This window comes from Tympanuchus pallidicinctus, unplaced genomic scaffold (genome assembly GCF_026119805.1).
Source record: "Tympanuchus pallidicinctus isolate F22 unplaced genomic scaffold, pur_lepc_1.0 scaffold9, whole genome shotgun sequence".
Lineage (NCBI taxonomy): Eukaryota > Metazoa > Chordata > Aves > Galliformes > Phasianidae > Tympanuchus > Tympanuchus pallidicinctus.
In genome coordinates, this window is record NW_026294813.1 from 13,427,842 (window position 1) to 13,441,186 (window position 13,345).

General features: G+C 44.3%; 1 protein-coding gene across 1 annotated transcript; it reads right to left on the minus strand.

Moving 5' to 3' along the window:
• Positions 1-634: 634 nt before the first annotated feature.
• RXFP3 (relaxin family peptide receptor 3) lies at positions 635-5,797 on the minus strand. The gene has a single exon (XM_052670563.1). It carries the CDS (start codon positions 5,703-5,705, stop codon positions 4,368-4,370), a length of 1,338 nt encoding a protein of 445 aa, XP_052526523.1. The 5' UTR covers positions 5,706-5,797; the 3' UTR covers positions 635-4,367.
• Positions 5,798-13,345: the final 7,548 nt, after the last annotated feature.

Genomic DNA, 13,345 nt, shown 5'->3' on the forward strand with positions numbered 1-13,345 from the left:
ATAGCTAAATAATCATGAGAAAGAAAAGTATTTTATTTAATACCCCCTGCCTTCTGTACACCTCAATCAGAGTTTTCTTCCAAAGCAGGAGTGAAATAACTCTCATTGAAATTACAGATCCAAGCTGCCAATCTTAATGTCCCTGAGCTGCACTGCATCTGCATTGATGCCTGCCCAAGCTCATGCATACCCGCTGAATAAAAGCTTTCTGTGCAGGCACTCAACTAAGCAATAAATTTCTAAAGAAAGAGGTACTGACAGGAAATAAATGGGTTTTTGTGTTTTATACTGCTAGAGTTCGGGCAAAAATAATTCAAAAAGGAAGTGACATAATATTTATACTGAAGAGGCATTTCAAAGAGAGACCTGGAAATTCAATTTGAGGTTGTTAACATTTTAAGAACTCTGTTCATTACCTGGGGGAGGTAGGAGAGTGGGCATTTAGAAGTCTTTAAGCAATCGAAGTTGATATCAATCAGAGTATCTGGGCTTTTTAAAATCTTACAGGCTGTCACTAGGTGTCAGTCTGCACCTTTGGGTTCCTATCGTTCCTTAGCAACATGTTCCTCACCACCAGCATCCCGAGTGGAATCTCTAATAGGTGCGTCGCAAAAACCTCAAAGAACTCTGTACGTATTGTTTATTTCAGCTGTGTTTATTTCAGACCATGAAAATGTGATTGTTACAAACAAAAACACAAACATTTGGAGGAAACAGGAGTGTTCTTGAAGAGTGTTGTACTTACTGCTTATTTAGGACAACCCACAATACCATACAGTCTCAAAGCTGGAGCTGCAATGACCTTTTGCTGTGGCCACATTCCTAAGACTTTGTGCACATCAAGCACTTACAGCATGCAGGTTGGTGCCACTGCTGTTCAACACAGCCCAGATTTCATGCACAGATAGTTACAATTCACAGCACATGTGGAACAAAACTTCTTTCTGCTTGTGCATATTGTACTATGTAGCTGCAACTGCAGGTCAGGTACAAACAACATTTACCCAACAGCTGTGGTAAGTTGTGTCACTTTCAAATACCATATGTGTGACTTAGACTTAAGTGGCTTACCACACAGGTGACCTTTACAAAATTAGTCAGGTCTCTCTCAACGCACCCAGAGCATTTTCTTATTTGAGTGATTTCCCATACGAAAGAGTTTTGTATATTGGACATCTGAGGCTTTCTCTGATCACCAAATCTTGCTAGGATTCTGGACTAATCGTGGGTTGTCCTCAACTATGTGCTATTTTGCTGCCATAAAACTGTGTACACTGACATCCACAAAAACACACAAGTTTTGTCATGCTCACCACCACAGAGGATGTCTTTTAGGCAATTCACCACCTACTGAAATTCAAAGCTGTGCTTTAGATACTTATCTAAGTATACTCTAGCTTTTTATGCAGTGCACAAGAGCATTAAAGCGTCTGAGAATAGGAATTACAGATGCAGCAAACCACACAGGAACCTAGGCTGCTCAATAGCAAGAAAAGAGTGTAGTTTCAAGGTCCATTTCTCCTCTTCATTCATCCTTGCTCCTGTCTTACAGAAGTATGTTTAGGCCTGTCTGAACTCTGGATTAAGGTGTTCATGGCATCCTTCTCCTCATGCAACAGTGTAGTTATCTGCTGCCAGCAGATAACTACACTGTTATTAGGGCTTTCTCCCTAGAATGTATGAAACCCAGCTGCATTTCCTGCAAATCTTTTGACACATTAGGCTACTGGATTATAAGGGCCTGAAAGCTCTCAGTCTGTGGAAGCCACCTCATTATGTACATCACCGAGACGTTAATTGAACCAGGACCTGGAAGCAAGGACAAGTATATAATCATAAAGTGAACCAGTTAATCATTATCCTCGAGAAGGTGAAACCTAGCATTCAGGCCTGGATCCAATTTCTCTTCTGCATTTTTTTGTACAAGAGAAACAGAACTTCCTCTCTAGGGCTCATGCCCTCATCATTATCCTACAAAATATCATTCAATGGTTTACTTTACCTTTCTGACCCTGTAACAGTGAGCATCTCATGCAATAGGAAACAGTTTCAAGCCAGAGGATTCAAGCACATCCCCAGTACTACCAAAGGTGAAAAGGAGCATTTCCTATACTGTGAACAAGAGCTCTGCCCACTGATAAACTTTTTAAGAAGGCAAGAGGAAAGAGCATAATCTGTGCATGCATCAAAGACAAGACAGGAGAAGCACATCTGGACAAAGGGACAGGGAGAATCAGTTAAGCTTACATCCCCTCTTAACTTTGTGTGGCCTGGTACAGGGTGTTCTGTGTCAGGGTGCAGAGCTGCTTCCATGGCTTACGGTGCACACAGCAGTCAGTCCTGAGTGCAGGATCCCCATGAATCATAAACAGTGCTACAAACTTAAGTAGATTCAGGCATGCTCAGAAGCAGACTTTAGGCACAAAAAGTTTTCCAGTTAATATTTAAGTACCTACAGACTTCAACTGGCATCCAAATCAGCATTTAGGAACTTAGAGGGATTCTTGTACAGTACTTAAATGCTCCAGATCTTCTGCAGATACCTGTTGTGGGTTTGTTTGTTTGTTTGTATTTTTTCCAGAGTCTATGCATCTTTGTATATACATCCATCAGCTGACAGCTCACTTTTGCTGTTCTCTAGGCTCCTTCCAAATCTCTTCCCCGTTAGAGGCAACCAAGGCTGCAGTAAAAGTCTCTGCTGACTCGAATAAAAGAACAGTGTCTCACTGCAAGAAGCAGAACCAGCTGCTTCCAGACCAAACTGGAATTTTACAACAGGATTTATTGACATATACAGTAAACCCAAAGGATTCTGCAAGACATAATTGCTTCTAAAGGCATTGTACTTTTCTCCAAACAGAAATAGGGAGTTCGCTCTGTATCTGTGCTTAGAGGTGACAAACAGCCCTCCACAGAAATGCTTCCCCCTCACAGAGTCAAGTACAATTTGGAGTTACACTACAAGAGCGGAAAGAGGAAAGAGAGGTTTGTTAAATATTGTGTTGATATTTTCAACACATTTAACCCATTTGCACTTTCGGATATTAATCAACACCTTTTGAAAAAAAAAGTTTTTCCCTCCTCTAAAAAGGAACAAAAAAAAAAAAACAACCTTGACCTTTCCTTTTAAAATTTTTTACCATACTAAAAAATAAAAAAAAATAAAAAAAATAAAAATAAATTAGAAAATATATAACCTTAACATAAGAAGTTTCACAGCTTGGAACAGTACTTTTTTTTTTTTTTTTTTTTTTTTAAATGCTTTTACAAGTTCATTTCAGATAAATCCCAAATTATTCCCCAGCTGTTTCTTTGGAACACTGGTTAAGACAGAAAATTTCTGCCCTTTTCTGGGGTGCTGACCTACAGCTTCTTGGGCTTCTCACACTTTAGGATTTGAGACTGAGTTAACTGAAACACTGGCAAGTATCATTGCAGATCCCACAAAACTTTGTGATTTGTTTTAGCTGAAATTTGTTTAGTTTGTTTTGTTTTTAGTAGTATCCTGGAGCAAAAAGTTTGAAGTAGATTTTTCCCCTTTTTCTCCTTTATTTACAATTGTGCTGATCTCCTGGAGTGAACTGCCCAACAATCTGAGGCACAGAGCAGAACCTGCAGCCTCCATATGCCTGGACAGAAGCCTGCCTTGGAGCTGGGCCTGCAGGTTTCCTGCTTCAGCAGAGCTGGGGAGCACGATGTTAGGAGGTGGTAAGGTGCAATTCCTTTCCCTCCAAACCCAACCAAAGCAACCCCTCTTTGTGAAGCTGCAAGTCCTGTCCCAGGCTTTCTCCTTCGCTGTCCAGAATCTGTTATCCTGCTTTGTATGCCAGTAGCAGCAGATGGGATGAGGAAGCCACAAAAGAAGATCCTGCAACTATCCAAAGAGAAGCACAGAGCTCTTTCTCCCCTCTTGGTTGGTCCCTGGGATGGGAGAAAAGAGCTGAGCCTGAACAAGCAGGAGCCCTATACCTGCTTGTCCTGGCCCCTTCATGCTCATGCCATGAGCATGAGCACAGCTGATGTTGTGGGAACAGTCTTGCTTCACCCCAACAAGCCTTACCCTCACTGGCTGACCCCACAGCCAGAGCTCCAGCAGGAGCCAGGACAAATGCAAGTAATGAAATGCATCTCTGAGAGACCTCCTGATACCTGGCACACCACAACATCCCTTCCTCCTCCAGTTCTCCATTCTGGGGCACACTTTCAAGATAATGTTTGTCACACAGCTTCCAAGAGCAGACAACTCCAGAAAAGTTTCTCCCACCCTTGTCCACCTATCTCACCTTCCCTTGATCCTAACAGGCATTCAATGTCCCAGGGCCACATCCTGCACAGAACCCCCTCCCAGTCCCCTCCCCATGGCCATCTCAGTAGTGTTGCTCCCTGGAGGCAGCGGGCAGCATGTCACATCGGCTGCTGTACACCACCACCCCAGGCGGGTAGTAAGCCAGCTCCGGCTGGACAGCTGCAGCTGCAGAGGAAGGTGCAACAGGGTGGACAGGCACCAAGTCGTGCAGGGCTTGCTCCTCCTGCTCTGGCTTGGTGGTATCGGTGAAAGGACGCATGGTGGTGAGAGAAGGTGAGGTGATCCTCCAGAGAAGGCTCTTCAGTGCCTTGCGGAACTCCCTGCGCATCAGGCAGTAGAGGATGGGGTTGAGGCAGCTGTTAGAGTGTGCCAGGCACACGCTGATGGGGAAGAGGTACACCTGTGAGAGGAAGTACTCAGCACTGAAGTGCACCACATTGAGCTTGATGAGAATGCCCCACGTTGTGAGCGCTTGGTTCGGCAGCCAGCACAAGAAGAATGACAGCACCACGATGGACACTGACTTGGTCACTTTAGAGCGGCGTTTAGTGCTGGGACCACTGCAGGTGCTGCCAACATGCTTATCACTGATGAAGCGCACCAGGAGCAAGTAGCAGAGGCTGATAATGGCTAGAGGCAGCACGAAGCCCAGCAGCACCTTTTGGGTTTGGTACAGACCTAGCCAGAACTGTGCATTGCTTCCTCGGCCCTCAGGGAACTTTACAAGGCAGAGGACATCATCAAAGACGGTGGCAGTGGTGGAAAAAATGGCTTGGGGCAGAGAAGCCAGGATTGCCAACAACCAGATGAGTGCACAGAGCCACTTGGCAGAGCAGCAGCCACCCAGAGGGTCACCTCGCCCCTGGTTCTTCAAGGCTGAAGCCACAGAGCGATATCGAGCCACACTCATGGCAGTGAGAAAGAAGACACTGGCATACATGTTCATGGCTGTCACATAGGAGACAATCTTACACATAGCTTTGCCGAAGAGCCAGTTGAAATCTAGGGCATTCTCCACAGCCCAGAAGGGTAAGGTCAGCACAAACTGGAAGTCAGTCACAGCCAGGCTGGTCACAAAGAGGTTGATGGAGGACTTCCTCCAGCCTTGCTTGCTCTTCATCAGGTAGAGAACCAGCAGGTTGCCCACCAGTCCCAGGGCGCACACTACAGAGTACACCAGGGAGATGACAATCCGCACCACGTCGGAGCTGTCTCCTTGCATCCCATCGGCTCGCTCCAAGTTGAGGTTCTTGAAGAGCTGCAGGAAGGACACGTTGCTCTTGTTACCCATCTGGCCGCTCTGCAGCAAATCCAGCGGTGCGTTCCAGGGATCCCGACCCGCTCCTTCTTTTATGCCGGCGGCAGCCGAGCAGGAGTCGCGCTCGCAGGGCTCATCCATCCCATGCTAGGGAGCGGCGGAAGCTCCGCTTCCCGAGCGCCAGAGAGCGAACTGTCGGAAAGGACGGGCAGCGGCTGTGCCGCTTGGCGAGGCGGTGCGGCCGCCGCGCTTATATCCTCCCCCGCGGGGCCGGGGCATGCGCGGAGCTCTCCCGGGTGCTGAGTGCTGCGGCCGCGCCCCCATTTCAGCCCCTCCTGCTCTGTGTTCCAGCCCCGGCCAGGCAGAGGTGTCCGCACGGCTCCAGCCCTTGGTTGGTAGGGAGTTCGCTCCGCTCCGCTCCGCTGTCCCGCGCTGGGACGGGCGTGCGCGTCGGTAGCTACCCATGGCAAAGCGATGCTCAACCGCTTCTCCCTCCATCTCCTTAAGAAAATAAATTCTGGCCGGTGTTTTACGTTCCGGAGAGCAGCCCTTCCTTTCTGCAGCCGTCCCGCGGAGCTTGAGGAGTGCCGGTGGCGCTGATCTTTGCTTGGCGGCTCCCTTCCCTCCGAGGAAATTCTGCACGCAGCGCAGGGGCACACGATTCACAGAGCCGCAGGACGTCCCGAGGTGGAAAGGCACCCACAAGGATGAGTGAGTCCAACCCCTGGCTCCACACAGCACCACCCAAAAAACAAACCCTATGTCGGAATGCGGCGTACAAACAGTCCTTGAGTTCCGGCAGCCCAGGGCCGTGCCCACTGCGCTGGACAGCCTGTTCCATGCCCACCGCCCTCTGGGGCAAAATCTCCTGACCATCCCCGACCCGCCCTTGACGCAGTTCCGTGCCGTTCGCTCGAGTCCTTCCTGCACCTTTCCAGCTCGGGGGAAAACACAGTGCAGTTACCGCTGTTCTTAGCGGAGCAGCCCTGCGAGGGGCTGAGGCCGCGCTGTCAGCAGCTCCGGCAGCCGCCCGCCCGCAGGGGGCCCCGGCGTACCAGAGACTTCGGGACCCCCCGCTGCCCGGCACCGCGCCTGGAGGCGGCTCCGTGCAGCGGAACGGAAAGCAACAGGTGAGAAGTGAATCGGGGCTTTCCTCCTCGTCTTCCCATGTTAAACGGAGCAAAATTAGTGCACATTTTGAAAAGAAAATAGATCCCACACGTACTTAGACATACCATACCAAGTGACCATCTTCTCTGTAGTCTCAACACAGATTTATTTTACTGAAACTCCTGCAAAAACAACAATGTGTGTGTGCCACTTGTTGCGAGTGGTCCACTTTTCACAATGTTCTACATCCATGGTGAGCTTCTGAAAGTATCAGCCAGTTAATGGAAATGCTGACAGAGAATGTGAGTAATCTGGAAGTTCTTTGCATCAACTCTATTGCACATAACAAATGAATAACTTAGTGGAATTAGTTCTGTAATTAACTGTAATGCTCTGGGGAGGTTTAGCCTCCAGATTACTTGCTATGCTAAATACATCGGTACTGGAGTAACAAAAATTGCAGTGGGAAGTGGAGAGAAACCATAGCTGAAAATATATTGCTTTTTGTAATCCACACAGAAAAAGCTTCAGAGTGGAACAGAGATACCTGATGAGAATATTGATACTGGGTTTTGAGCTCAGGAATGCAAGCACAACATACTTGCCCAGGTCCTTTGCTCATAGTCTGACCACTGGATGGATTTCTTTGTAGCTTCTTTGTAGCTTGTAGGTTTGTCTTTTTCTTTCATCATCCTTTACCGAAGAGGATTTTTAGAGATAGTAAAGAGAACTTGTTAGCTAGGTGAATAGTCAAAGAAATGCTCACTGTATGTTCACAATAATTTATTTGTCACATCATCAGGACATTTCTGTAGCTGGAAAACGTATAAAACGTCATCTGATTTTTTTGAAGAGGTGTTGCAACATTCTTCATGCCCAATGTTTTTTATTTTGGACAAAGCTACCTTCTACTTGCTCCATGTAAGTGCAGTAACCTTGCCAAAGACTTATCACTAAAATGTGACTTTCTGGAGTCTTCTTTTTATCAAGTTGTGTAGCTGGCTTTACTCAATTGACTTCTGTGAAAACCCTAACAAACTTGTTAGGCTTAGGCTTCCAAGGAGTGTTCTTATGACTGCAGTAAAAGTGACTGATTTGCCTACTTCTGAACTCTCAAGCAGATGGTTTAGAGCTATGTGTGAGTCTTCTGGAGTTTGTATAATGCTGTGCTGCAATAACCATTGGGCCATCTTCACTTGTTTTAAGGCAGCATTGATCTAAACAGCAAATGTAGAAGGCTGTCACCAGAGAGTTGCAGTGGCAACTGCCCCTTGGATTTAACTCTATCATGTCAGAGTGAATGTGACAGAATGAAATGTGCCCCTGCAAATGCCTCTAAAGCAACATTTAAGAGTGTTTCAGATAAATATGCCAAATAAACATTTGCTGAAAATCATAATTTACTTGCAGTGCACCTTGAAAGATCTACATAACATTTTCACTTGCTTGGCAAACCTCTTCCAAAAATGAAGGATTGGCTATGATTATAGCAGTGGCTGAACTGGCTGTATGCAATTCTAGAGCATCTTGGCAGAGGGAGATGGGGCTTTGTTTTCATTTTGAAAGTTTGTTGTTTCTGTTTGTTTCTTTCTGTATTTTTGAATTACAGAATGTATAATTATTTCAACTACAGAAACATTTTCAGTGGGACTGTTTCTCAGGGCATTTTTGAGGCAGTAAAATTGTTTTATGTATGGATGTATGTATGTATGTACGTATTCTACATACCAAAGAAAGGGCCAGAAGTATAAAGGTCTTTATGCAGTTCATTAAAAAGAGTTCATAACGCATTACTTAGATTGACTTCACACTATTCTTAAATGTTACATTATGTTATAGTTCTGTTTCTTTCAGTTTTCTTTTCGTTTATGTATATACATATATATATGTATATATGAATATTTGTGAGAGAGGCAGAAACAGAAATGGGAAAAATGAAAGAATGTTTAACATTTATTTATTTTTCTCTGGTCTAATTTCTAGAACTTACACGGTCTCTTCTTGGCTTTTTATGAGCTCATGGCTGAGCTCTCATGCTTTTGACTACTCTCAGATAGTCAACTCTTACCTTTGGAACTGCATTTTATAGCTCTGCTATCTCTGTCCTGATGGTGAATATTCGGTACAATTTGGTGTGTATCCACTACAGGAAGGCATTTGTGGCAACGTGAGAGATAAATACAGATTTTCTTTCCAAACTTCACTTAGATAACACAGTCATCATGTCCAAGGTAAAATCCTTGTTAGGCTTCATAGAACATGATACAGTCTCCAGAAAGTATTGCTTGAATGTAGACATAAATTGTAATGATCTATGTGGATCCCTTCGAATTTGAGGTATTCTGTGATTTTTTTCCATGTCCTCTCCTCACTGAATTCCTACACACATCATTAAAAACATATTTTCATGACACTAATTAAAAAAAAGTTAATTTCAAAGTGAACTACTGCTCCACAATTTTGCTTTAAATTGTTAATATAGACAGTAAGATCAAATGAGCTTTTAAATTTACATGGACAAAGTGATCATTTTGAATATTATCTGTCCAATTACAAATAATCCAAGTTTGAACACTGGAATCTGAATGTAAACATCCCCTTTCCCCTTTCCCCCCCAATTCTTTTAATGCAATTACTCACTGCTTTAGAGTTTGTTTCATTCTATTACTAGAATCTGCTCACAGACGTAACATAAGTGGAATGTAAGCAAATATTTTTTGCATGAGTAACTAACTTAAGAAATTCCAGAAATATTTAGAGTAGAACCGAAATGGAATGGGAGATCCAACATAGTCTATTCCAGTTACCAGAAATTAGCTGTGCTAGGAGACCGCATCTCTAACAGAGAAAGAGGGGAAAGGATTATTTTTAAAAAATGTTATCAGTACTCCCATCTAATTTTGCCTCTGAAAAGAGCCAGCAAATGCACAGATGCACTCAGCATACTCTCTAGTGCCCTTGGGATTCAGAGTCATTCTCTCAAAGATTGTTGCCCTGCTAATACTTTCTGGCTTTAACATGGCCCACCACAACACATGTGATCTATCTTCTTAACATTTCTAATCCAAGCAGATTCTTAAGCTGCCTGTATAGTTAACAGGCAGTCAGGCCCAGAAGATGTTTCACTCTGTACAGAACAGATAAGGATGTACTTTCTTCCAGAGGCACTCCTCTACTGATAGAAGGAGCAGACAAGCAAGCATCTATTACATGCCTTTTAGATTTCTAAACTTAGGGTAGGAGTTGCTAATTCTCAATGTCTTCAGCTGGACTTCATCTTTTTGCAGCTCCTTGATGTCAAACGACATAGTTCACGGTGCTGTTCTTCAGTTTTCTTTAGCCACTGCTTTTCCACTTCTTTACACACATTTACACAAATACATGGAATTCTATACACACAGTTCTTTTATCTGAGTTCTGGAGGTCCACTCAGGGAAATAGAAGGGGGTTCAGGGATGGGTAACTTGGCAGTGTACCTAATTGTATGTCTTGGCATTTCTGATCTCCTTTCAATAAATGTACAGGCACTGAACTACAGTACCATTGCTGTCACAGGAAAATAACTGATGTTGTGATGTTTTTTTTCTTTTTGTAATTAAAGGTGAGTTATAAAAAGAAAAAAGTAGCGCTTGCTTTCTCAAAATGTTCTAAAACCTCAGGTTACAACTCTTGGAACAAGAGACAACGACTTAATTCCTTATCATGAGATTTTAACAATTTCTTGTGAATGACAAAATAGTTTAATATGTAGGTATTCTACTTTCATAGTCCATAAGTGCACTCCTATGTTGGATCTGCTCAGGGAAGACACAGTTCTGTGAATTTGGAGCACTGAAATAGCTGGCCTCACTATGTCTGCACAGCATGGAAGTGCTTTCTACTTGTGCCATTGCTTCACATTTTAAGTGTCTGTCAGCCAGCACCAGAGCAACCTGCTGCTGGAATCCAGCTGTTTCCCCAGTGTATTTTCTGACACTACACCCAGTATACGTGTACGTGAGTGCTGGCACAAAGCCCAGGAAATCACAGATGTTTTGGATCAGATTCCCACAGTTCTTTTCCTCTGTTCTGTATGGCTTTTACATGTATAATTTTTGGTTGTTAATAAAACATAATCAAAACAAAACACCAACATTCTCACAAACACTCCTAAGTTCCTGAAGTTTTCATTCCTTTATTATTTCCTGATATTTTTCCCTTGTTATAATGTCTGGAGATATTAGAGAAGAAAATATGCAAGGTTGGGAGATTTGAACCAGTACAAGCTCTGTAGTTGTGGAGGGAAAAAAATAAAAAAATAAAAAAAAAATCAGAAGGAAAAACGTCTCATGCTTCAAGATAATTATGGGCAATGGAAAGTAACTTTTCCTGCTGAAGAGATCAAGATGGGATCCTTCACAAAATATTAGTTGCCTCTTACCAGATACTGCAAACAAAAAGATGAGTGAATGAACAGTTGCATGCCTCACACCTAAGACTTTTCTGAATGCCTTCAGTAAGTTTTCCAAACCAGGACTTTGTATACACATGCCCATCCGTTAAACTTTCAACCTTTCTTTCCAGTGCTTGTAGTCAGTTCTGGTCATTTTAGTTTTTCTGCTTTTAATTCTATTCATTGTAGGCCATCCTTATTTTCCAATTTATTTTAAAAACTTAACTTAATTTTTTAAATGTTAAGTTTTAAAGACATCATATCGATTTCAGGTCACACATTCCTTTAAATTAATTTCAGTGATGTGCTGACAGAGAGCTAAATAGGATACAATTTCAAATGTCACAGATCAGTCCAGTGTCTGATATGTGACTAGAATATTAAAAAACATCCTAATGGCAAGTGCATCAGGGAATTTGCCACTGTAACATGAAAGACTTACATGTAATATACTGTTGTATTAAATAAATATGGTCTAATGAAAAGTTCTTCTGGCAAATGTTAGGATTTCAAATATTACACAAAATCACTCTTTCCTACAAAATCTGTGCCATTCCATTGACATTCCATTAGCCAGAAGAGAGCACATTATGATTCATAAATAAAACATTGCTACTCTTTCACAAATATGTCTTGTTTCTGGAGCTATCACGGGCCAAGCTTGGGAGAATCTGCATTTCTAACTCATGTGGAAATCCTTGGATTTTTAACTGTTTCTTGCATTTTTATCCTCTGGAGTTTGAGAGGTGTTTGCAATTACATAAGAATCTTCACCTGTGGGTAACTTTCAACAGAAGAGAGAGCATTGTTAAACCTTGATGGTCAAGAAATGATCCAAGAAACAAGAGGTATGGTCAGTTTTAAGACTACTGAAAAACTCAGAATTGGTCACAATCACAGGACAGAACCAAAATGGTGCCATTAGGAAGTAAAGTGACTGGGCTGTTTCTTCCAGTACTTGAAAGAAGCTCATAAGCAGGAGAGAGAGTGACTTTTTATACAGGCTAATAGTGATAGGACAAGAGGGAATGGCTTTAAACCAAGAGGGAAAATTTGTCTTAGACCTTAGGAGGCAGTGAGGCCCTAGCACAGTGGCCCAGAGAACTGTGGTGCCTCATCCCTGGAGGTGCTTGTGGTCGGGTTGGATGGGGCCCTGGGAAGCCTGAACTGGTGGGAGACAGCCAGCCCATGGCAGGGGTTGGAACTGGTTGGATGCTGTTAATTGATCGATCAGGAAACTCTCTAAGACTCAAGTCGGAGGGTTAGAAAGCAGGCATTCTCTATTCTCAGCACTGGATGCAAGGAGGATGAACTCCTCCTGTCACGCATACCTTCCACCAAAGGTCTTCTGTTCATATACACACATTCAGAAGTTTTCCCAGATGTACATATTCAATGCTTCAATTTCACAACTAGCAGATCCAAAGCAGAACTTCCCTTATCTACTTGACTTACAGAACTTCCACTGTCTGCATGGTACAATGAGTTAATCACCGTTATGTACTCAATACAAAAGCACAGACCCTTCCCACTGTCTAAACAAATAGTTATCCACCAAGGAGGTTACCAAGCATAACAATATTGCCACAGACTGTATAAGGATGATCTTCGAGATCCCCTCCAGTCCAAACCATTCTATGATTCTGTGAGGCAGGGGTTGCATTTTTTAATCCTTGGAGAAGAGTAGAAAGCACCAGCTAAAAACAAATGTTAAGGTGACTAGAGGCCTTCCCCATGATGGACCAGAGCAACACCAGAGCCACTGAGAGAAATTACACGGAGGCTGCCCCATAGCTGCCGAGGTGCCATGCGCTCAGCGGCCTCTTGGCATCTTCCAGCTTCTCAAGCATCGCCTCTTCGGTGGGAAACACGTTATCTATCAGCGTGCATCGTGCCTAGGTGTAGAACTCGCCCCTGTGAGCGGGGCTGCCTTATGGGAGCGGGGGCGAAGGGCTGCTTCCTTCCCATGGCCTTTCACTGGGGACGCGGCAGGGCCGCCTGGCTGGTGCGGGCCGGTCCTCACGGCCCCCGCCGCATGAGGCGGGCAGAAGGGCCGGCAGCCCCCGCCCGCCGCCGGTCCGGTTCGATCCGCTCCGCTCCGCTCCGCTCCTCTCGGGCGCGTGAACCCCCCGGCGGCTCCAAGGCGCGGGGAGGGGGGTGAACCCTCTTCCTCCCGGCCCTCCTTCCTCCGCGGGCAGAAATCAGACACCGGGACGGCCCCGCGCAGCCCTTCTGGGGA

What these genes read in the sequence shown, in the direction of transcription:
- RXFP3 (XM_052670563.1), bottom strand. Translation starts at nt 5,705, where the DNA reads ATGGATGAGCCCTGCGAGCGCGACTCCTGCTCGGCTGCCGCCGGCATA.